At 34.9% G+C, this 26,507-nt stretch overlaps 1 protein-coding gene across 1 annotated transcript in view; it reads right to left on the bottom strand.

Moving 5' to 3' along the window:
* Positions 1-8,776: 8,776 nt before the first annotated feature.
* The window catches only part of aclya (ATP citrate lyase a), a 61,255-nt gene continuing 43,524 nt past the window's right edge, over positions 8,777-26,507 (bottom strand). Inside the window, exons 15-28 of the mRNA XM_056453265.1 lie at positions 24,815-24,983; positions 24,609-24,713; positions 22,134-22,330; positions 21,960-22,041; positions 19,882-19,992; positions 19,208-19,335; positions 18,504-18,597; positions 18,245-18,399; positions 15,101-15,251; positions 14,856-14,999; positions 13,464-13,577; positions 11,616-11,698; positions 11,223-11,299; positions 8,777-9,799 (exon numbers count right to left, since the gene is read on the bottom strand). Of these exons, the coding sequence (XP_056309240.1) occupies positions 9,705-9,799; positions 11,223-11,299; positions 11,616-11,698; positions 13,464-13,577; positions 14,856-14,999; positions 15,101-15,251; positions 18,245-18,399; positions 18,504-18,597; positions 19,208-19,335; positions 19,882-19,992; positions 21,960-22,041; positions 22,134-22,330; positions 24,609-24,713; positions 24,815-24,983 (1,705 nt within the window). The 3' untranslated portion in view covers positions 8,777-9,704. The remainder of the gene's footprint in view (positions 9,800-11,222; positions 11,300-11,615; positions 11,699-13,463; positions 13,578-14,855; positions 15,000-15,100; positions 15,252-18,244; positions 18,400-18,503; positions 18,598-19,207; positions 19,336-19,881; positions 19,993-21,959; positions 22,042-22,133; positions 22,331-24,608; positions 24,714-24,814; positions 24,984-26,507) is intronic.

Raw genomic sequence — 26,507 nt, 5'->3', positions numbered from 1 at the left:
ACATGTCAATCATTCTCCAGTCCTCCATTGGCCGCACCCATACATACGTCCTCTTTTCTACAAATTCTCTGCACAACATTAAAACCATAAGACTTCTCAACTGCACATCTTCTGTATTGAGTTTCAACACATTTCTGCTGACAGGAAGTTAATTTTAGACAATCAGACCTTTGCATTTCTATCAGCTTCATCTACTTCTGCAAAAATGCTTTATTAGTATTCAGGGCATATTACACTCAACAGTAGAAGTCTAGTTAATATATCACCTTTAAGCAGTTCACCTTATTCTCCGCATATGTGTGGGCGCAGCCATTTGAATCATTTTGGCTCGAAACTTCTGGTCTCATTCACTTCCATTCATTTTTAAACGTTAAAAACAGCTCGTTTTGCTGCTTGGTGTTGCAAACTGATATTTTATTATTATATAATTTTACTTTGTCTGTATTGTAATGCAAACACTTGTTTGTAGAGTAAGTAGTTTGACCGTTTTTTGCCGTTTATTATTCCTAGTCATTTCTTCCATAGGCAGCTGAATCGGAAGTTCTAAAACAATCGCAAAAACGCACGCACTTCCGCATTGAAGAATTAGGTCAATACAAATACAATTGTTTAATGAAAAGACTGAGACAAAAATAATAAAAAATATATTCCTTTTCCCACATTGAAATCTAATAGGATCTTATACACAATTCAAGTCCCCTGTCTGTGAGACTTTTAAAAATGTTTTTGCTACATTTATTTGTTTAAAACTCTAATATAGTGGCATACTATTGCGCTTTAAAATAACTGTTTTCCGATTTAAAACATTTTTTGCTACATTTTAATAGTGGTCAGTGTCACTTGATCGCTATATGTGTTGAAGGGTTCGAAAAATGATTAATATGTTTAGGAAAGAAGTAAACAGTTTAGGAATCTTTCAATTTTTTGAGTGAGATGCTAATGGTCTAATACAATTCAATAATTTATAAGCGAAGCTACAAGTGCTCCTGCCAGACTCAGCTGAATGGATTCAAAAGTGCTAAAACTTAACTGTACAACTCTAGAGGACTTTTAAAATGAGCCTATTTCCCAGAAAAGTGAAGTGTTTCTTTAACGCTTCTGGACGCAGCCATGGTTTGGTTTACTCCAGACCCCTCTCTCTCTCTCTCTCTCTCTCTCTCTCTCTCTCTCTCTCTCTCTCAAAGAAATGACACATCTGTCTTCAAAAGGTCTGGCAATTAGGCACCCACAGTTATGGTATGTGCAAGATTTAACCCTGACCTGACCTTTTAACCTTGACCTTTTAAAAAAAATATGTTTACTGAACATACTGAACTGAAGGAAAAAACCCAAAAAGAAATGCATGACAACATAAGCAAAATATGCGTAGGTGCTTTTTTTTCTACTGGCCAAGCTCAGACTTTTATAGTTTAGTATAGAACATTAGGTTATACTCAAAAGCACTTCAATTTCATTCTAGAAGTTATAGTTATAAGATATTTGGTGCAGTTTCGGATTTTTATATGGTAAATTTGTACTATATAAGTGTGATATTCACAGCTTACAATATCCAAACCATATTATCATTGTGTCATGCAATAACGTCAAAGCTTCAACTTTGACATGATTTCTATAAAGATCAAAGCTCAGAAGTTCAAAACAGATCATTTCGGGTTTGTAACTCTATGATGACACTGTTTTATAAACAATTTATTGAATCTGTTTTATCTTTCTGCATTAGCTTGGTATGGTAATCTGACTGTGTCAAATAAGAACAGGTTGAGTAGCCTGGTGAAGGTGGCAGGCAAGATCATCGGTTTGAACCAAACTGGTCCAATGGTAATTTACTGTAATTATGTTTTAAAGAGAGCTCAGGGTATCTTATGCACCCTGGATCACCTTTTGTACTCTGTGTTTCAGCTGCTGCCATCAGGACGTCATTTTAGAGTTCCTATTTGCAGGACAAATAGAACAAGAAATAATTTTATAATGGTGGCCATTAGTTGAGTCCAGGGGGAGAGAGATGCATCTACAAAGTTCTGAGGGGTTATTAAGGCTTTGCAAGGCGGTTGCTAGGGTGTTCTAGGTGGTTGCTAAGGCATTGCTAGGTCAGTGCTAAGGTGTTCTGAGTGGTTGCTAAGCAATTGCTAACATAAACTACCATGGTTCTAGTATGAATTAGCATGCTGCTAGCATGTTTCTAGCATAGATTAGCATGTTGTTAGCATGGTTCTAGTATGAATTAGCATGTTGCTAGCATGTTTCTAGTATAACTAGCATGTTGTTAGCATGAATTTAGTATGATCTAGCATGTTGCTAGTATGTTCATAGTATGAATTAGCATGTTGCTAGTATGATTAGTATGTTTGTTATTATGGATTGGTGTGTCGTTAGTATGTTTCTAGAATGTTTAATATATTGTTAGCCTGAATTGGTATGTTGTTAGTATGTCCAATGTAAAGTCAACGGCAGTTTTTTTTTAATGGAAGTCTATGGGACAGTTGCTAGGGTGCCGTAAGTGGTTGCTAGGGTGTGGCTAGTAAGTTGAAAGGTCATCAGTGATTGGCAGATTGGTAGTCTGAGTTAAACGAGCACAAACTTAAGTCTGTATGACAGTCTGGCGCAAAGTTATGAGGTCATAAAGTTTGGTCCAATGTTAAGTCAATGGGAATTTTCCGGGTCAGTTTTCAGAAAACCGTAAGTCGGATCAGTTGGAAAAGATATAGCAATCCCAGAAAGACCAGTTTGGAGGTTTGGTGTTAGTTTAGTGGTTGTAGTTTGAACAGTCTATGAGGAGATGCATGTAGAAATTAGCCTCAGAAGAAGAGGATGAAGACGGAAGAATATTAGGTTTATGTAGTATAACAGTATGTTCTCAAGCCACCATAATAACAACTTTCTGATGTTCGTCATTTTGGTTCAAGAGAAAAAATAAACTCAAGGGTTTAAAAGCACCTGAGGGTGAGTAAATTGAAAGCAAATGTTCATTTTCATGTCAATTTTTTGGTGAACTATCCCTTTAAGAAAAGCATATGAGAAATACCTGTGCATTGATTTCAAAATAGAGAATTTGAACAACTATATGGCATTACTTTTTTCCCTCTTGTGTACACTTGACACATTACATCCTACAAGCAGCTCAGTTTGCAAGCTAGATGTCTCAGTACAATCCCAAGGGTTCATGAATTCCATCCTCAGCCAGCATTGGCTCTAATTTTGGGCTTGTCCTGCACGGGGCAGATTGGGGGTGCTCATCACTCTGGTAGCCTTAGATAGTCAGCAGTGTACCCTGATAGTGTGACATGCAAGGACAGATGCGGCGACTGCACGTCTCCCTCTGGACACATACTCCCCCCTCATGACCTCGTATGATATACATGAGCACACAAACCTTCCCTGTTATCCTGTTTCAGAGTAGTAGTAGAGCGCATATTGTACAATAGAAATAAAAGCAGTTAGCTTTTACTGCTAAATCTATGTTCGATTATTAAAAAATATACAGTTGAAGTCAGAATTATTAGCCCCCCCCCCTGGAATTTTTTACAATTTTTATTTCCCATATGATGTTTAACAGAGCAAGGAAATTTTCACAGTATACCTGATAATATTATTTCTTCTGGAGAAAGTCTTATTTGTTTTATTTCAGCTAGAATAAAAGCAGTTTTAATTTTTTTTAAAAAACCATTTTAAGGTAAATATTATTAGCCCCTTTAAGCAAATTTTTAGTCTACAGAACAAACCATCATTACACAATAACTTGTCTAATTACCCTAACCTGCCTAGTTAACCTAATTAACCTAGTTAAGCCTTTAAATGTCACTTTAAGCTGTATAGAAGAGTCCAGTAAACATCTAGTCTAATATTATTTACTGTCATCATGACAAAGATAAAATAAATCAGTTATTAAAAATGAGTTATTAAAACTAATATGTTCATAAATGTGTTGAAAAAAATCTCTCCGTTAAACAGAAATTGGGGAAAAAATAAACAGGAGGGCTAAAAATTCAGATTTCAACTGTATATATTTCTGGCTTTTGAAATAGTATTTTGCTTATTTGCATTAAAGAAACACTCACCTAGAGTTAAACATTTGAGTTTTACCTTTTTAAAAATCTATTTAGCTGATTTCCGGGTCTGGCAGGAGCACTTTTAGCTTAGCTTAGCATAAGGCATTGAATCAGATTAGACCATTAGCATCTCACTCAAAAATGGCCAAAACTAAATAGGAAAAGTAGAAAAATGTGATGATTTTCCTATTTATAGCTCGATTCTTCTGTATTACATTGTGTATGAAAAATTAATAGCTATTTTCAGTTGCTGCGTAATATCATTGCACATGCTGCAGCTATGGTATGACCATAGATATTTACATTAGATGTTGCCTACATCATTGTTGTCTATTGGAAGGAGTGCGTCAATAGAGCCGCCATTTTAGTAAAGGGTAGCGCTCCTTTGAAATGAATGTGGGATCAAGCTGCAGTGGAGGACTGGCTATCTAGAGCCAGAGATATACACATATATACATATATCTATGATCGGGAGTTTTCCTGGTGGTCAGTATGCAATTTTTTTAATACTGAAAATTATCATTTTACATCACATTTCTATATCAATAGATAAGTGACCGCACAGGCATTCCTGAAAAAAAAAAAAAGAGCGAGTGTTTGTGTGCATGGAGACGTATCATCCTTCCTCCCTGTTAAATTTGATCTAATCCATGTCCTGAAACACTCCGCCTCTCCTGCTTTCACTTCTCATTCTAACAGAGGGAGCTTTGTGCTTTGTTTTCTTTGTTTGCTCGTTACTACACCCGTACACAGCGCTAAAGTCCAGCATCTTCACATTGGCTTTGGTCTTGACTAGTGCAGTTGAATGACATTTGTCCTGGGAGTACAAATGTGCTATTGATGCACGCTCAGGGTCCGTATGCGATATCTAGTGTAAATATCTGTGGTTTGACAGCAAAGATTCTTGATCATTACGCAGAATAAAAGTATAAGTCCAAGCGAAATCAGCCTAGAAAATAACAACATAGATTTTTAGTGCACAATGTAACTACAGAAGAGTCCAGCTTTAAATGAAAAATACTGAAACAGTTTGATGCTAATGGTCTAATACAATTCAATGATTTATGCTAAGCTAAGCTAAAAGTGCTCCCGACAGACCCAGAAATAGGCTAAATGGATAAAAAAAATGGTAAAACTCGACTGTTTAACTTTAGAGGTGTTGTAAAACAAGCATTTTTTCCAAGTTCCTTTAACATATTCTGCTCCATATTCACAACTTGAAACCTTTAAACAAGTAATAACAGAAAAAAAGTGGGCAAAATATTCATTCCCTCCTGGATTTTGCGAGTCCAACTTGTTCTCATTGGTTCTTAAGATCAAAAAAAGAAGAATTTGTTTGTAGAAGACTGTGTATTTTCACAGCAAAGCACTACAATTAAAGCAAGTTTTGAGAAAAGCGGTCACAAAATCATCATTTAGGCTGGAAATATTACAAAATAAGAGCCTACAATATACTACAAGTGAATATTGCATAAATAATATTGCATGCCACAATATATCTGATCCTGTTGCTATGGACTGTACTGTAGTAGGAGCTTATTTTGAAATCCAAGTAAACTCTGGCACTGACGATGTCCTTCCTCTGAATCAGCAGCCATAACCTGCTCAACAACCCCTCAAACACTTTTACAGCCTACAGCAGCCACTTTAATGCCTTCTAATGAGTCTAAAAGGACTGAAGATGACATCTTCATGACGATGTTCACTTAAAGGGACAATCATCGTGTGACTCGTGAAGATTTAGAAAGAAAGGGCATAAAAAGTACCTGAATTGTTAGTAGTTCAGATGACTGGATGAAATTATGGTTCCTGTGAAAGCAATCAGATGAAAAATATTTAAGCATGATTGCATAAAGAGACATTTACAAATAAGTATAGTAGGAGTATAAGAGCACACAAACTTACTTTATTAACCCTTTATTAGGATTGATGTATTTATTTCGCTTTACAATTGTGTGAAGGGGTCTCTCCACACCACTATCACCACTGTGAAGCTCCACCTGGATGATGTGGTGGCAGCCACAGGAAAATGGAGCCAGTGCGCTTGTACACACCAGCTCCCAGTGGAAAGGAGTGACAGAGATACAGCCAATTTGGTGGATGGGGATGATTGGGTAAGGGCCAAGGGATAGATGTTGGCCAAGACACCCAAGTGCCATGGAATTTTTAATGACCAGACGGTGTTCACTGACAATATAGTCTCGGTCACTATAATGGGGCACTAGGACCCACACAGAGCGCAGGTTGAGCATGCCCTGCTGGCCTCACTAACAATACTTCCAATAGCAACCTGGGGTCCAGTTCTTCATACCTCACTTAAATGATCTAAGATAATTTGACAAATCCTGGATCTTTTAATCTTGATAACTGATCTTTGGCTAATTTGGTTCTTCAAACAAGTTCGCGAATCAGATTAAAATGTCTGGATGAACTGATCTGAGATCACTGTGTGTGTTGTGAAGGACAAATCTATCAATTCTCAAAATTATGATCAGCAATGCAAAGATTGGCACAGCAGGGTAATGACATCATCTGATTAATATTCAATTATGCGTGTGAGCATAAGATACGTAGTAAACAGTTTGTTAAATATGATACGCAATAACTTTCCACATTTATTTTGGGCTGCAGGCTTTACACTTTCATGTGTCAAGAGTTTTAGCAATTTATTTAGTTTTACAGTTAGAGCGGAATTTCTTTATTATAGTAGTCATATAGTATTATAGTAGCTGGTTTCTTAATCAGTGTAAAGAATAACTGGATGTTTAAATTAACTTTGCATCACAAAAGCATTTTGATATTGTTAAAGGTGTCGACAACTATTGTGAAGCATCAAATCACCGTCATATTAGCTGTCAAAACATGTTCATGTCTGCATAAATGTATTATTCTTTTTTAAAAAGTCTCATATTGTGCATGTCTATTATACACAAATTGTACTAAAGCGATTGTATGCATTTGTATCTAAAATGTTAATCAATAAATTCTCTTTGAACCACCAGGTGACAGTCTTTGTACTTTTATTTCGGAGTGCAGATTGCATGAGTTTTATTAATAAATATATAAATAAATTTTAACTTGCATGTGTGTGTGTGTGTATATATATATATATATATATATATATATATATATATATATATATATATATATATATATATATATATATATATATATATATATATATATATATATATATATATATATATATATATAAAAAGTAAAAAATATATATTTACTATTTTCCCAAGCGTATACTACTACTCTAAGAAAATATCAGAATTTGGTACATACTTTCAGTATTATCTTTGCTTGAACTAATCTGATCTAATCCTGTTTATATGAAATAAGCCTGCTCCCGAGCAGGTTTGAGCTACCAGGAATGTTGTGACAACAACTCTCGGATGAGTTTTGAAGAACGAAGCAATCTTCGATCGTGTCAAATTGTCAATAACCAAATCCAGCTAATTGAATAATACACATACGAAGAACAGACCCCTGTTGTATTGTTGGATTGTTTTGTTTGATTTTATAATGGTTTTAACACCAAGACATGCTTTTTAAAACTATATTTAGGGAGCGAAAACACGTTCTGTGGGAAAAAGGGGTGGGGGTACTTTGGGAATGTTTACTTTTAAGAGTATACATTAAAATTAAAAATTACTAAGTTAGCATAGGCCTATTTAAGTCTAAAATCTGTTTTAGAATAAATGATAGTTAAAAAAAAATTATAATAAAAAAAATAAAAAAGTGTTAAACGGGAAGTTAATTCAAAAGATTTAATTCCACTAGTTCGAAATCTTTCTTTTCAAAATCTTTCAGAAATCAGATTAGAGTTTCCATTTCTGTTGAACACAAAGGAAGATAAATTGAAGACTGTTGAAAACAAGCAGCCATTTTTGTGTCTATCAGAAAAAAAAGACAAATGTTAAGTGACCACTTGAGAGAGTAACAACGTTAAATGGAGAAGAAATGTAACCATTTGGGTGAACAGTCCCTTATATACATAACAATAACCCAGCGTTATGTGTAAAACTCAAATAAATAAAAGTGTAGCCTACTATGAAATAGGAATATTTACCATGTAAATATTGTACTATAATACTCTATATGTACTCTCATCATTATGTAAATTTTTTCTAACCTACTATAAACAGTGTTCATAGCACTATCCCTATCGCAACCACTCCATATTTATAATCGTTAATGCATCTAAATACACCTCTAACACTTCTAGATGCTGTATTAATCAAATAGGTCAAATTAAAAGACATTACCTGTAAGATATACTGTAGGTTAGTAGAGAAGTCAGGTCTGGAATCTGTTGAACAAACCGGAAATGGTCTCCTCGCATCCAATCGTTGCAGAAACCGTTAAGAAGTAACTTAATGTATTAAACTGACAGGGATATCTTTCATGGCACTCATCTATTCCAGATAATTCATCGTAATATTGTAGTTATATTCAGTTATGACATTTAAATCAAACTGAGGAGAAGTAGTAGAAGAAGAAGAAACTAATATCTGACTGATTGAATGTATGACGGACATCGTTTACGTTTCACTTTAGTAGGTGGTCATATAAAGACATCAATAAAACAGCTCCACATTTAACTAAAACACTTTAACAAGTACACTAGCACCAACTTAATGAACATTGGTGTTTGTTCAAGGCATTGCACACTGCCATCTAGCGGCATTTGTAATTAAATCATCGAGTCATGCTCACCAATGTTAAGAGTGATACAATTCATAGCTTTATTTATTATTATTACTACAAAGAAAAAGTACATAGCTAATGAGCCTGCTTTTATATTCAATTTGGTGATGAACTTTAACTTGCGTAAATGTGATCTTCATACAGCTGCACTGGCATATGAACCGTAAACATTGTGAATTTATGGCAACGCTGCACATTTACAAACACCACCATTGGCCAAAATACTGGTTTCATTTGTGTGTGTATATATATATATATATATATATTAGTTATTAAAAATAGCAACATTCTCTCCCCTCCCCCTGCAAATTAGGTGACCTGGCATTTTTTAAGCCTTACAAACACACACATGAAGCTATTGCTCGCTAGTGCACTGGAATATTGCACGGTGTTAATTAGAGTTGACAAAATATTACTTAAAATAACATTAAAATAAAACGTTACAAACATATCTATGGGAAAACTTTAGTTATCTTTAGGGGATTTTCAAAAGTTCAGTTTGCAGTCACGGCTGTTTCAAACAAAGCAATAATACAACAACACTGGGGAGATTCCAGCAACCAGGCATTTTGGTTTCTAATATAGTTTCCCTTTTGTAGGCACACAGACATAAGCAGATGTACATTTTGCAGTGATATTTATATGAGATGATGTGTACTAGGGAGATATGGAATGTGTTAGGATGATTTCACAGTTTTAAAATGCCATTGCAACACAATCAACATCAGGCAGTTGGGTTACATTTACAGTTTATATTGGGACAGTAACTCAGGTTTGTTTTACACAACACAAACACTAAAAAGAGAGAAAAAACAAAAGCAAAAAGGACACACACAAACACACTCACACCTGGAGAAGTGCAGATCCACATTTACACACACACACGTAAAAGAAAAAAAGGTGTTTCGACTTCATGGGTTCAGTGAGATCTGGATTCTGTCGTTACATGGTCATGTGTTCAGGAAGCACATAGGAGATGTCATCCCAAGGATGGCGATACAAACCCTGCTTCAGGCGCTTCTGGTCCAGATAATGACCTGTTTGCATAAAATTAAAGACAAGCCTGTTTATATAACAAGATTTCATAAGATACTGATCACTTACTTACACACTCAGATAAACACACACGCACATAAGTTTGCACAAGAATGCTCACTCACCCACGCATGCTCACACAAGAACACTCGCGCATAAACACTGGCGTATGCACACTCACGTACGCATGAACATGCACGCTCGTTCGCTCACTCACGTGTGCACAAATGCTCATGCACGAACACTCGCACACACTCACGCACGCTTGTTCGCTCGCACACACCTGCAAAAATACTCTCGAACACTCACGCACACTTGTTCGCTCACGCACGCAAGAACGCTGACAGAAACTCACGCACGAACAATCGTGCACGCTCACACACGCTTGTTCGCTCACTCACGCACGAACGACCACTCGCACACGAACATGCCTGCTCACACATGCACAACCACTCGCACACGCATGCACACAACAATCCTCACAAACACTCGTGCACGCAAGCATGAATACTGGCATGCTCACACATGCGCGCTTACTCACGAACACTCGCACACAAACACTGGCGTATGCACACTTGTTTCGCTCACTCACACATGCACAAATGCTCATGCACGAACACTCGCACACACTCACGTGCGCTCGTTCGCTCAAGCACACAAGCAAAAACTCACAATCACGCATACACGAACACTCGCGCACCCTCACGCACACTCGTTTGTTCTCGCACGCACACGCAAGAACACTCGCGAACACTCACGCATGGACAATCGTGCACGCTTAAACGCTCGTTCGCTCACTCAAGCATGAACATGCTCGCTCACGCATGCACAAACACTTGCACAAGAATCCTCACGAACATGCGTGTGCCTGCGCAAGTTTGCGCATTAGTGCTCCTGACCGTTCTTGCATGTTCTCACGCACGAACACTCGCACACAAACATGCTCGCTCACGCACGCACACACATGCACGCTTACGCAAGAATCCTCACGAACACTTGGGCACGAACACTCACACACGAACATGCGTGTGCCTGAGCAAGTGTTCACGCATTAGTGCTCCTGACCGTTCTTGCATGTTCTCACGCAAGAACACTCGAACACAAACATGCTCGCTCACGCACGCACGCACGCTCACATGCACGCTTATGCAAGAATCCTCACGAACACTCACGCACGAACACTCGTCTACGAACTCGCATGTGCCTGCGCAAGTGTATGTGCATTAGTGCTCCTGACCATTCTTGCATGTTCTCATGCACGAACACTCGCACATGAACATGGCTCGCTCACTCACGCACGCTCATGCATGCACACTTGCGCAAGAATCCTCATGAACACTCGTGCACGAAAACATGCACGCACGCGCAGACATGCACGCACACAGACACGCACACACGCGCACACACACAGACAGACACACGCACCTATGAATCCCATGCTGCGTCCCAACACGAAGATGCCATTCAGTGCTCCGATCTCCACAAACTCATCCGCTTCATCACTGAACAATACAAATAAATGGCATTTCAGTTCATTCTCGGTATAATAGAGCAAATACAGTGAATATATAGAATAGAAAACATTATAGAAAACCTTTAGAAAATACAAAATCACATTCAAATAACTTTTCCAGCTTTTGATATGTTTTAGTAGCCTTCTGGTAACCTGTGCCTTTCTACTACTTTATCCCGAAGCCCTTTTGAAAGCAGGGCATATTGAAAGTGTACAATTTCACAGGATATAATAATTATCCAAAGGCACTGTAAATAATAGTAACAATAAACTGTCCTTGCACAGTTTACTGGTGTTTTACTGACCGAGTGAAGCCACCGCAGGTCCTCAGCAGATCCACAAACGCCACTCCAATGAAACCATCAACATTCAGAATCAGGTTTGGTTTCTGATAGAGAAAGATTGATTGGGTGCATTAGAATGTGCTTCATTTTTGATTGTTTATAAACAAAAAAAGGACTAATCCATGTTTACCATGACTTATTATTTTACTAAAATGTCATTCAATATAAGAAATTATTATATACCTGAACATCTTTTCACGCACAAAGAACAAGAACCATCTTATGATGTGAGAAAGGCACAATGTGTAAGATTTGTTATGATTTCAATTAGTAAAAAAAAAAGAAAAGAAACCCACACTAAAGTATATTTAAAATATTAAAAATAAAGTATAAAGTATAAATATATTTCGCTGACTTATGTACTAACATTATGCCAAATGTTACAATCCGGAGAAATAATTTTAACTATAATGACAGACCGTGTCCTGTGTGTTCATGCTAATGATGTCAGACACTCTGGATTTCCTGTTTGGTTTTAAAGAAAAGAGGGAAACACTAAAAAAAGCTTTAATATGCGTGTGTTATTAGACAGAACAGAGCAGCATTATAACTGAAGCCTAATATGCATTTAGTCTGATAAAACAGTTCTGCTTTATTTCCATGTGATTAAGAGCAAAAGAACAGGAAGTGGTGGGTTGTGACATAATAAAAGCTCTGCTGCAGTCTATCATTGCGCTCAACACATATTTTTAGATTTTATGATGTGTATACATATATAGGTTACACGTTACTCATCGGTTATTCTTTGCATTTCTACAAGGATTTTTCTTCTTGTGTGAAAAGCAAAGTTGAAGAGTGACAGTCCTCTACTGTAGTCCAGGACCGATCATCAGGACACATTATAGTTTACACTGCACCTGTGATGTGGCTGTTCAATAATTCAGAAATATATAAATAATATTCTTTATATAAATATTTGATATTGGCTACTCAATTTAAGTTTCATTTGTTTTGTTTTATCAGTTTAAACGTTTAGCAGATTTTGTGTCCAAAGAAAAAAAATCTTTCAAATCGTTATTCCACGTGATAAATAAACTACTAGTCAGTCAACAACTCAAACTGTAAAAAGATTAAGACCAGTTGAATTGAGCAGCCTAATATGCTTTCACATTCCACCCTGAAAAATATATCATGCATTGCTGAAAAGAGATGATCACTTTCCTTTTCCTTCGGTTTAGTCCCTGCTTTTTAATAGGTTAAATTAATTATAAAATATATATTTTTATAAACATCATCTAAACAATTTCATGACAATTTCAGGTATTCGATTTCAGGTGCTAGGCTGTAGCACTGAATAAATGAAGACATAAGGACAGATGACTTGCAGCGGATAACAACAAAAGTGCATCCTGGCTTTATTTATAATGTGCATAGAGCGCACGTGGTTTTGATGCAAATGTGAGCTGGGAAAAAGTGCACAGCCGCGAATGCATTCAAAGCGATTTCATAATCTTGCATATTGTCAGCAGCTTCGCCTTACGCGCACATTATAGCACTACACACTAACATTATACGATTATATGAATGACGTCCAGAATGTAGCATTTAATGCTCCTCCTTATGCAATGATGAACAATGAAGGTGCAAACCATAACTCGGGTCTTCTGCTTTCATTACGATAAACCTCACTGAGACCCCCCTCAAAAAAAAAAAAAAAAAAAAAAAAAAAAAAAGCTTGGAAAATACGGAAATCCACATTTTAACAAAACAATCACATCCCTGCTCTATGTTCTGTACCGCTCTCTGCTTGTGATTGCATCGCCTGAGATGTATATAAACAGAAACCCAGACCCACATTAATGTTTGTACCTTTGATGTGGTGATCTTCTCCACTTCCAGAGCGTAATCCAGCAGTTGGGTGGCAGGGAAATGCTGCTTCACAAAGTCTTTGAGGATCTGCACTCGCATATCAGGATTATTAATCTGAAGAAAAAAAATAAAATCAGTCATTCATCAATAAAGCAAGCAAACAAAAAGTGTTCCATATCTCAATTTAAAGCGATAGTTCACCCAAAAATAGTTAGTTAGTTTATTTAAATAGCACTTTGCACAAAGTGCTGAACACAATCAATACTTAATTGTTATGTATGTGATGTAGGTTTTATTTTATTAACACACAAGGCAAACCCCTCAACATTAAAAAGGCTCAAATGCTAAAGAACAAAGATGGAGTTTCAGACGCTTTTTAAAAACAGATAGAGTTAGAGCATGTCTGATGTGGGGTGGAAGCCTGTTCCAGAGTTTTGGGGTGATTACAGCAAAAGCCAGATCCCCACTTCTCTTACACTGGGACCTTGGTACCGAAAGAATAAACTGATCAGAAGACCTTAGTGCCCTACCAGGATTATATACATGTAGGAATTCTGTTAAGTAAGGTGGTGCCAGATCATTTAAGGATTTAAAAACAAAAATTAATAGTTTAATTAGTTAGTTTAACAGGCAGCCAGCCCAGAGAGGAAAGAACTGGGGATATGTGCTCATACTTGCGAGTGCCTGTCAGAAGTCTCACAGCCGCATTTTGTACTAATTGCAATCTATTCAGCGCATTTTGACTAATACCCACATATAGAGAGTTGCAGTAATCAAGTCTTCCCAAAATAAAAGCATGGATCACCTTCTCAAAGTCACTAAAAGAGAGGAATGACTTTAGTTTTTCCATTTACGACTTGTGGCAAAAGTGATTTAACAACTGAATTTACTTGTTTGTTAAATTTCAGATCACTATCGAAATGAAAGCCAAGGTTTCTAACAACAGGTTTTTGATAAATTGATAGCTCAACAAAACCTAAGAAATGAACATTTTCCTCATCTACTCAAACTCAAGTGGTTTAATCTTTTATGCATTTTGTCCTCCTGGCGACCACAAAACAAGTTATTCTGCAAAAAAGCAGCCATCCACATCCATACTAGAAACAAACAATACTGTGATGTTTATTTCTAACATTCTTCAGTAGATCTTGTTTTGTGTTTAACAGAAGAAAGAAAGAGGCGAGGAGTAAATGACAATCAAATTCTTATTTTTGGATCTAAACTATCCCTTTAACTAGTTGTAAAAAGCACTCGTTTTGATTTATTTGTCCTAAATGATACAAACTGTGACATTCTGCACACTCACAGCTGATTCTATTTTTATGACTGGATTCTGCCCTAATTGAGCATGTTTTTCAATTTGCATTAAACTTACACTGATTCCACACTCACCGATTTCACCCTGTGCCCGATGCCCATAATGAGTTTGCCATCTTTCTTCATTTTGTTGACAAACTCCATAGGCAGCATGCCACTGTCGAACGCCTTACTGAACTGCTTAGCAGCAGCATCCAGGGCTCCACCAAAGCGGTCCCCCTAAAAGCAAAACAGAGAGCGAGATCAGTTAACACATGTTAGATCAGTTAGACATGTTAAACAGATGATACTGTATGTGAGAAAGCCTGTAGTGGTCGTACAATGGTCAGCAGTCCGGACGTGAGGCTGGAGATCAGGTCTTTGCCAGCACGAGCACACACGATGGTGTTATGAGCTCCAGACACCGCAGGGCCGTGATCGGCCGTCACCATCAGACACATCTCAATGAACTGACAAGCGTAGCGGGGCAGCCTGCAACACAGACATGAAAATCATTTCAAATATACTTTTTAAAAATCCACTGAGGCTGTGTATTAAAGACATGAAAAACAAAAGAAATGCACAGTTTTAGATTATTTTATGATAACCAATATAAATTAAATACTAAAAAGCAGAGTAGGATAAAACTGATCACAGTATGTGTTATCGTATTCCATTGACATTTTCTGGGATTCTAGGAAATTTGGCAATTTGATTATAATGATTTAACTCATTATAATTATGTTTTAAGAGTTTACACTTCGATATTGCTTGACGTTATTAGCAGGTTTGGCATGCTGTCCTGGGAGAGAACCCGGAGCTCGGAGATAATTGAGCCCAAGGCTCCCGTTTGGTCAATAAGCATATAAGGGTGTCCGAGATCAGGTAGATATTGAGAGATTCCCCTGGTAAAAGAAGGAAAAGGAGGAGATGGGGTGGAAGGGGGATTCTTCCAAAATGTAGATAAGGCAGCAGGGTAAAATCGGTCTATTTATTGTAGACTTGAATCAATCTGGGGTGTGTTTCTGAAAACCATCGTTAGCCATCTAAGGTCGCAAGTTCCGTTGTTGCAAACATAGTTAGTTGATTTGGCGTTTCCCGAATCCATCGTTCCAATGAACTTTCGCAAACTGCATCACAAACTTATGCTTGTAACTACACCTCTGAAGCTGTAGCTAAAACCATAGTTTCAGGCCGTGTTCTATTTCCAGGTATCCCCCCTATGCCCTATTCGTTTAGAACATTCCCACATTTAAACTTGGAATTATTTAAAAAATAAAGAAGCATTAAAGTCCTCTCTCTTAGGTGTAATTTGCTTTCAAAGCATTTTTAAAGTTCAGTTTCAGTAATCTTTATATTGACAGATACACTCTCTTCGCAGTGCACTTTGAAAACATTGATGCACAATTGCACATTTTGAACACAGCCGTGTCTCATAACGAAAGCTATAGGTGACCTATTATTTAAAAGCAGAATTTATGCTACGTCTCCAAAGCTTGTGAAAGCAAAAAAAACATAGCATACGTTAATGCTTTTAATGTATTGTAGGTTATTTATTAAGTATTTGTACTGTATATGACATGGGCCTGTTGGTTAGAACATTTCTGCAGTCATTTGCACGTGTCAAATTGTAAAAGTAGACTTTTCAAAAAATACAAAATAAATAAACAATATCCTACTTAATAATAATAATAATTATAATAATAATAATAATAATAATATTTTCATTTCCTAATAAATAATAAATATTAAATTTCATTTCTTAATAAAAAGCCTCATCATTTATTTATTTATATGATTTATATATGATTTTAGAATACGTGTTCGCTTTTGTAAGTGATTTTATGTTTTAGAATGGAATAATGTTCTTATTAATATTTGGAAACACTGGTCCTATATGTGCCATTTACAAATATTTCAGTTAATATGGAAAGCGAGGACATGTTTTTACCAAACTCATTTTTAAATGAGTGTGCGTGTAAAACAATATAATTTGCACAAAGAAATTATGGGGTTCTTTTCTAAAGAAGTCTTTACCACGCCGTTTAGAGCATCATCATGGGCATTTTACCTTATAACTAATGTCGCTCAAACAATGGATCTGCAACAGAGAAACTAGGGGTTTTGAGAAACACTCCTCACTACATCGTTCTTTTCCCAAATGATGCATCGTACTATGACAGTTCAGCCGCGAGTTACATCATTGTTTGGGAAACACACCCCTTAATGGATTATTGCTGATTAAAGGTGAGAGACCACCCGCAATCAATCATATCATGTGCTCCTCTGCAAACTAGTTTGTAAAACGTCACTTCTTGTGTTACAAATGAAGTGTTAAGAAAAATAAATATTTACATGGCTTTTAAAATCATATTATGCATGAGGGCATTAGTTAATGAAAAAGGCTGTTTTCAGAGCTGTGTACTGTATATTTTTAAGGCTATATGCTTTCAAAGTAACTTTAAAGTAATTAGTAATCTGATTACTTTTTACATGCAGTAATCAAATTGTTTATTTTTTTATAGTATTATTCAGTCATTTGTAAACAACTTGTACAAACCTGCTCTGAAGTTACATACACAAATTATTTCATTTTTACGCCTTCACCAGGAACTAAACTGATTTGTTAATACATTATTGGTTTAGTTGTTGGTTTGAAATTAAACAGAGAATGTTTAACATTTAAAGATTGATCAGCGTATTATATTTTATTTTTCATAAAAACAAACATACTAAATTATGTAAAATCATGAAACTCAAAGCAATCTAACAACAATTTACGGTACTAAGAGTTTATTTAGGCTTGATATGTTCTCAAAATATTTTAAATTAATTTGTTTTTGTATTTTTTTTAACCACAAAAGTTAATTTTAACTATGAATTAAACTATGAACAAAAATGCTGACAATTTAGAAAAATATGCTTATTCAAATCCTCAAAAATAGAATTACTTGAGTAAGTTACCAAACACTGCTTAGAAGTGTCAAACAAAACATTTCATTTCAATGATTACATTTATTATTATTATTATTATTATTATTATTATTATTATTATTATTATTAAGTCTTGAAAACTTGTTTTTCTTGCATTGCAGGATTATTGGCTTGCATTAAATTGAGACCATGAGTAATTATAAGCAGATTTTTCAGATTTATTAATTTGATTTATATTAATTTATGCTTAATTTTTTTATGCTTCTATTAAGATAAACGTTTATATCAGAAGCAAGGAGTATTAATTTTGCTTTTTCCCCTACCCATTGTCTTGCATTTTAAGACCACACTTAAAATCCAGTTTCAGCTAAAATAACCTTTAAATCTTCCACTGGGGAATGAAATAATAATAATAATAATAATTTGCCTACATCTTGGATGGCCTGAGATGGATTAAACTAACTAAAATTTCCTGAATCAATATTTAGGTACGGGTGGTAACGAGTGAAAATAAATGTGCAAGTGCTCAAATCCCAAAGAGTGAAGCGCACCTCCTCTGGAACCAGAGCAGGCCGAGGGTCCCGCCAAGCCCTATCTCAGACTTGAAGACCTCCGTGATGGGCATGCCAGCGTAGATGAGCTCCTGTCCTCTCTCGTCACAGATGCTGGTCATGAAGGACGCCGGCTTACGGATCAGACCCAGCTCCTGCAGAACATCAAAAAAAAGAACATGCAGCTAAATCTGAACCACCAGACCAGACTTAATATAAACAAGCATTTATCATCCAAAAGCGTGATGTTCATACTCACACGTGCCCAGGAATAATCCATTGGTACTGTTGGTGGAGGAAGCTCTTTGGCAGGTACAATCACACCCTTAGCTACCAGATTATCGTACACTGATCTATAGGAAACAAACATTGGTTATCCTTAAATTAAACATTCCATACACTATGAGCAAAGAGGTAGGAGATAGAGAGGTAGGAAATCTATGATCAGATTAAAGTCTGTGTGAATTGCTTTAAGAAACCATCTATATGTTTATGGTGTTTTATTTATTAATCTTTGAACTTATTTTTTCAAAAATATACATTTTTAGGGTTTTTACGCCTATAATTGGTCAAGACAGTGCAGTCAGAGTGTAGTCTGGAAAGCATGGGGGGCAGAGAAAGGGACATTGGATCTGCAAAACGAACTGCCTTTGGTTTCATGCAAGAACTGGTGCTATACCAGGGGTGCCTAAACTCGGTCCTGAAGAGTTTAGCTCCAACTTGGTTCAAATTAATCCTGCCAGGAGGTTTCTAATATACCTAAGAGCTTGATTAGCTTGTTCAAGTGTGTCTAACTGGGGATGGAGCTAAACTCTGCAGGACACCGGCCCTCCAGGATGGAGTTTGGGCATCCCTGTGCTATACATTTACCCCACAAGGCTACTGTTGCAGACTACATTCAATGTTTTATCTGAAGTGGAGACGATCTGATCTAATAGTCTTTAGTAGACTAAAGTGACATACTTGATGACGTCTCCCAGCTCATCGAAGCTCTTGGGAACGAAGGCTCCTGCCTCTTCCAGAGCTTTATTCTTGGCCACCGCTGTCTCAGACGCCTGGTTAGCACAAGCTCCAGCATGGCCAAACTGGACCTGAAAAGCAAAACAAAAATAAATAAAAAACAGGTTACAGTCAGTTCAGGAATTTAACTAGTAACATTTGATGTTAAACTCACAATAGTTGCATAAAGAAGCCTTTTAGACACATTCTAAACAATGGTTAACTGGTTTTATCAATCAAAGCTAGATTTTTGGCCTCTATGAATCTGCTTTCGGTTTGTTGAAATGCGCATGTGTGACTTTGCGGATGTAAATATGGATATAAATGCAATCAAAGACTGCAATCCTATCTTTCCTGACCCAATGAATGATAAAAATGCCTTCTCACCCTGTGATACATCTAAAAATATGCATGAGCTATTCAGTTGTTAGTGATTTATTTAACATGACATCAGAAATATTAAATACTCAAAGTTAGTCCATAATTTATTGATATACACAACCAGCAAATAAACTGAATTATTAATGATCTTGTAAATGGGCTTTAATTACATTGGTTTGCATGTACATCTGGACAACAGGTTATTGAAGTAAACAGAATTTTGTGAGTTGCATGTGAAACTGCTGACGGTGACACACCTCAGAGGAGAAGAGAGTGGCGCAGGTCCCGATACACCAGCACACCACAGGTTTGGTGATCCTGCCTTCTTTGATGGCATTGCAAATCTTGTACTCTTCATTTCCACCAATCTGAGAAGAGAACAGAAGATTCATGAAGCAAAGACAACAGTAACAGTGAACTCTATAAGATTAGTATACTACTATATAAGATCAGTTAACATTCACAACGAAATTGTCCTGATAATGTGATCCTGAACCACAAAGGCAGTCTTGGGTTGCACACTTAATGTTAACACATTAAGCTGCAATAGTCAAAAATACATTGTATGGGTCAAAATGATCTTTTATTATTTATCTTTTAGGACCAAAATCATTAGGATATTAAGTAAAGACAAAAAAAACAAGTTTCATGAAGACACTTTGTAAATTTCCTGTCATAAATCTATCAAAACATAATTTGATTAGTAATATACTTTGCTCAAAACTTTGTGATTTTCTCAGTATTTAGATTATGAACCCTCATATTGCAGATTTTCAAATAGTCATATCTATTGCCCTAACCTAAAAATGTATACACCCATGGAAAGCTTTATTCAAGTTGATATTTACAAAATTGGCATTTATGACTGGTTTTGTGATCCAGGGTCACATTTACTTGCCTTCTTGTCATCAAATATATTCATATGGTTTTTTTCTTAAGCTGTGAAGGAAAGGTTTTTTCGAAGAAAACAATGCAGAATATTTCTTCATATGGTGTGGACTCCTAATGGTGCTCAGTACTTTGATCTTCCAAATTGAGTTTCAGAGCAGCTTTAAATGGCTTTAAGTGATCCCAGAAAATGAATAAAAGTCTTGACTACAGAAACGATTTTTTTTAAAAAACAACAACATTTACATACTTTAACCACAAAACTTACATCACATGTCCAGTCCAAGATGAGATTTGTGGTTAAAATGTACATACTTTTTATTTTAAGTGCAGAAAATGACTAATTTGAGACTCAAATTGAGACTAAAAAATAATTATTCATTTGCTTCGCAAGTTCTGACTTTTATTTCTCAGCTTGGGTAACAAAGCCATTCGAAGCTACACTGAAGCTGCAGTTGCGAAGTTCAAGCCATTGAGCACTAAAAATATTAGAGCACTATTTTACTAAAAATAAAGAAATTAACATCTTTGATAACAATGAGGTGAAGAAATGATCAGGATTTTTAATTCCACAAGTGAAGTAATCTTTTAAAAATGAAGAATGGTAAACAATAGAGCTGCACAAGATGTATAAAAATGATCAGTCTCTTGATAATGTGTGATAAATGACAATTATTTTATGCATTTCCTGTTTATCTAATTAGCCAATCAGAGTCAGAATATCTGCTGAGGTTTTCACTTATTCATTGTGTTTTAAAGAGTAAATGTTTGCACCCTGACACAGTTTTCTAGTCTAAATTACAAATAATTAGATCTGAAAAAAAAAAACATTTTACCTATTACCTTTATTTTAATATCATTAAAAAAAACAATTTAAAAAGTCCCATGAAATTAAAATAAAGTTTTTTTAGATGTCAGTATCAATATTGTTAGTATATGAAATCTATAAACTAGTGTGCTCCAAAATTCACGTTTAGAAGATATAAAACTGATATAAGCATGTAAAGCTTGTAGTGTGTCACCTCTGCCTAAATGGATCAATGGTTTTATTTACGTCATACTGTTTCTCGTCAAATCTTGACCAATCAAATGCTCTCTTGTATCTGACATGTCCCGCCCCTTCAAGACACTTCTCTTTTGATGTGCTTGAGCTCAACCACTCTCCCTGGCAGAGCAGTGATGAAAAAATGCAATTGGCTGTTTTTTCCTAAAAAGGGGAGGAGCTACGCTGTCCCACCCTCTCTTCATGTTTCGGTTAAGATTAGGTCAAATATTGAATAAAAATGCACATTTCAAAGCACTTCACGGGACCTTAAAAACATAGCTAATAAAACTAGCATTTTTCTAGGGAAATGCTATATAGTAAGAAATATTGGTATAGCAATATTCAACAATAATATTACATATTTTCCCAGCATCCCCAATATAAATGCAGTGTCTCTCTGACCTCTCCAAGCACAACAATCATCTTGACTCCTGGCGTGTCCTGATACCTCAAGACGTGGTCAATGAACACAGAGCCTGGATATCTGGAGTAGATAAAACGCCACTGGTGTAAACTCACACAGATGGATCAGATTTTGTTTGGCATTATTAAAGAAACAATGAGTTGAACACACACCGGTCTCCTCCAATGGCCACTCCTTCATAAACTCCGTCTGTGGTACGAGAGATGATGTTGTTGAGCTCATTGGACATTCCTCCAGAACGGGACACGTAGGCCACGCTGCCCGGCCTGTACAGCTTTGACGCCAGGATGTTGTCCAGCATCCCACCCGTATTGCCAATCTTAAAGCAGCCGGGCTTGATGCCGCCGACCTATAGCACACAAATATACATTGATGTTACAGATTCTATTTGGTATTATTATTATTATTATTATTATTATTATTATTGTTGTTGTTGTTATTATTACTATTATTGCTGTTGTTTTAGTAGTAGCAATAATAATAATAATAATAATAATAATAATAATAAGTTACTTTTACTGCCACTGCAACTACTATCATAAATTATAAATAAAAATAACCAGTGAAAGAATATTAAATATTAAATTTGATTTTATAAATTGATTATAAAATTTGCATTAAATTCAAATCTAAAAGGTTCAAATTTGAGAATTTATAAACATTTTAAATAAATATTTTGTTACTAAAATATTATTAGCCTAAAACATAATATTGTTATAACTAATAAATATAATTGTATTACTGATTCTATTACTACCACTACAATAATAGTACAAAACAAAAATAATACTCTTAATAAAAGTGTAGAATAAAGTTTCTGCAATAATTCCTATTTTTATATTTTAAAAATATTTAAAAAAACACTTAAATGCTATAATACAAATAAAATAAAATTTAAAAACCTAATGTTTTCATTAATTATTACTACTAATGTTACTTTTAGTATTTTATATGCATAACAACAACAACAATAAAAAATAATAATAATACAAATAATATTATAATTATTATTAAATATAATTTTATTATTACTACTTCTGATTTATTACTACCACTGCAATAATAGTAAATACTAAAATACAAAAAAAAAAATAATAATAATACGTATAATGAACCAGTAGAATAAAGTTTCTGCAACAGTTCCTTATATTACATTTTAAAATCAATAAAACGCACATTTTATAATAATTTAATAATGCTATAATTACAAATAAAATTATTTAAAGACGTAATGCATTTTCATTATTTGCTATATTACATATTTTATATGCATAACAATATTAATATCAATAATAAAAATAATAATTAACAATAATAAATAATAACTTAACTATAACTACAAATAAAATGTAAACAAATAATAATAATAATAATAGTAATTAACAATAATAATAAATATTAATAATAATATTATTATTATTTTCATTATTATGATCATCATTAATATTAGCAAATATCATTTTATTACTACTTCTGATCCATTACTACCACTGCAATAACAGTACAACAATACAAAAATAAAATGCTTATAATAAAACTGCAGAATTAAGTTCAATAATTCCATATTTTACATTTTTAAATTAATAAAACACATTTTATAATAATTCATAAATGCTATAATTACAAATAAAATGTTATTTTAAAACGTAATGCATTTTCCTTGATTACTACAAATATTACTTATATTTGCATAACAATAGTACAAATAATGATAACAATATTGTTATTATTATTAATAAGAAATATAATTTTATTATTACTCTAGATCCATTACTACCACTGCAATAATAGTACGAGAATACAAAAAATACTTATAATAAAACTGCAGAATAAAGTTTCTGCAATAGTTCCATATTTTACATTTTAAAAAAAGAATAACACATTCTATAATAATTCATAAATGCTATAATTACAAAAAATGTATTTAAAAACAATGCATTTTCATTAATTACTACAAATATTTTATATGCATGACAATAATTTTACAAATAACACAAACAACAACAATAATAATAATAATAATAATAATAATAATAATACTATTGTTACATAAATATCATTTTATTACTACTAATTCTATTACTACCACTGCAGTAATAGCACAGTATAAAAATATTCATAAATAAAATCTGTAGAATACAGTTTTTTCAATAAATTCATATTTTATATTTAAAACTTTTTTTAAAAAGTTTTAAACTTATATTTAAAACTAGAATTACAAATAAATTGGTTTTATAAACCTAATAAATGTTCAGGTATTGTATTAATTACTACTATTACTTATATGTTATATGCATGATGATAATGATAATAATAATTAAAAAAAATAAAAAATAAAATAATAATAATAATAATAATAATAATGATATCAACAACAACATCAATAATGATAATAATAATTATTATTATTAAAATCTTTTTTATTATATTAAAATTTATAGGAAATTACTCATTACTCATTGCTGTTATTGTATTATATTATTTTAAAATAACTACAACATATTTTTTTAATGGGTTGAAGACATTCCTGTCTCACCACTCACTCATGGGCCAGTAGAGGGCGCCCAAATCTACCATTAAATCACCTAACAGTTCCTGTCTAACAGAAATGCAGTGTGGACTCATACCGTTGCAGGACCGATAATAGTGACTCCCTTCTCATCTGCCATTTTGATGATCTTGCGGGTCAGAGCCTCCGGGATTCCCTCAGCTATGATGGCTATGGTGTGGATCTGTACATCAAAACAATCAATCATATTGAGCTTATAAAGTCAAACTCCCTGCACTGTGCAGTTAAATGAATATTCAGCATGATCTGCAGCTGATCTCAGACCTGCGGGTACTGCATGGTCTCTATGGTGCTGTCGTAGGCAGAGCGGAGAGAGGCGAAACTGATGAGCACGTCCACTTCTGGATGCTTCTTCATTGCGTCAGCCATGTTCTTATAGACAGGGAGCAGGATCTCCTTATGACCCCAGTAAAACTTCTGCTTGTGATCTCCACTGATTCAAACACACACAAAGAGAAAAGCTCTTAAAAATCAAAGCAATGGATGTCTTCTGGACAGACTGTAGCTGCGTCAGAAATCATGTACAACATTTGAATTTTCTTCAAGACTGTTAGATAAGTATCCTCAGTGTTTCTCAACCATGTCCATCAGCTCTGCACATTATCCGTGTCTCCTTAAACACATCTGATTCAGACTATAAGCTCATTAGCAGAGACTGAAAGACCTGTAATGGGTGTGACAGACAAAGGAGACATCCAAACCATGCAGTGCTGGTGGTCCTTCATGAATGTGGTTGAGATACACTGCCCTATTAGTGGTTCCCAAAGTGGGGTGGTCGCAGGACAATGGTGATTTCCAAAAATCGAATATATTTTAATTAGCTATTAAAATTGCCATATTTTTCCATAACCTACAAAAGATAAAAAAATAGTTACATTAAAAATACAACATGCAAATAAAAAGCCATTAGCCTTTTAGTTATTATTTTCTCACTGGATTGCTACCCCTTGGGTGTTTACGTTAGTCACCAGCCTAAACTTTCCAAAACGGCACTACATTACATTCAAAATAATTACAGGCCACGACGAGGATCTCCAAGTGGCGATCTCCAAAATGAAACCAAGAAAAGACTTGTGATGATAACATTGTGCCCACCAGTCTCATTAGATGTGGTTCATATTAATTAAACAAATCAATAAATAAACTTTTGTGTTGTCAATATGCTCGTTTACATCGGCCTATTGGTGTGTGTGAGCCACTGCCTGCAACATTTGTATGTTTATGATCATCTTCGAAAATAGTGGGGGCCGCGAGTTACCGGGATTGTTATTTTGGGGGTCGTGGGTTAAAAAAGTTTGGGAACCCCTGCAATTAAGTACGAATATTAAAAGCTTCACTGGATGCACAAGTCGGAAAAGTTTATTCTGTACTTCTCAGATTCTAGACGCATTTCAAATACTATGAATTTGCACATACTATTTGGCTCACATACTGTTTTTCACATAGTATGAAAGTATGCAAGTTTTGAACATATCCAGTCAGTCAGGGGAGAAATATTTTTCAGGCTGTTTGTACTTGTGCGTTTTCATTTTAGATCTCACAACTTTTGCTGACATCCACGCAAAGCCAGAATATTTCAGTGTGAATGCACTACGCTTTTCTATTTATAGTAAAAAATGGCATGAATAGTGCACAAGTATGCAATTTGGGACGTCCCTACTGTGTTTCAGTGTACATGGACACATAAGCGGTGTGTAAAATTGCATTCTACTCATGCAGGTACTACTTATAAAGTAAATTAAATAAATTTTTATTTAAATGGTCTCAATGAGTAGCATGAATGGGCTTCTAACGTACTACATTTGCCAGGCTGTCATTAAATCACATGACCGACCCGCGTCAGTTGCGTTGATTCACACCATTCAGTAATTCTCTCCTGTGGCATCATGGTATGGTAAATTATCTACTGGATGCGCGTGGATGTTTTTCATATACTACTGTATATACTGTTTTTTGA

The sequence above is a fragment of the Danio aesculapii genome, chromosome 3, assembly GCF_903798145.1.
Source record: "Danio aesculapii chromosome 3, fDanAes4.1, whole genome shotgun sequence".
Taxonomy (NCBI): domain Eukaryota; kingdom Metazoa; phylum Chordata; class Actinopteri; order Cypriniformes; family Danionidae; genus Danio; species Danio aesculapii.
The sequence above is the reverse complement of the archived record's forward strand: the minus strand, read 5'-3'. Positions and strand labels throughout refer to the sequence as shown.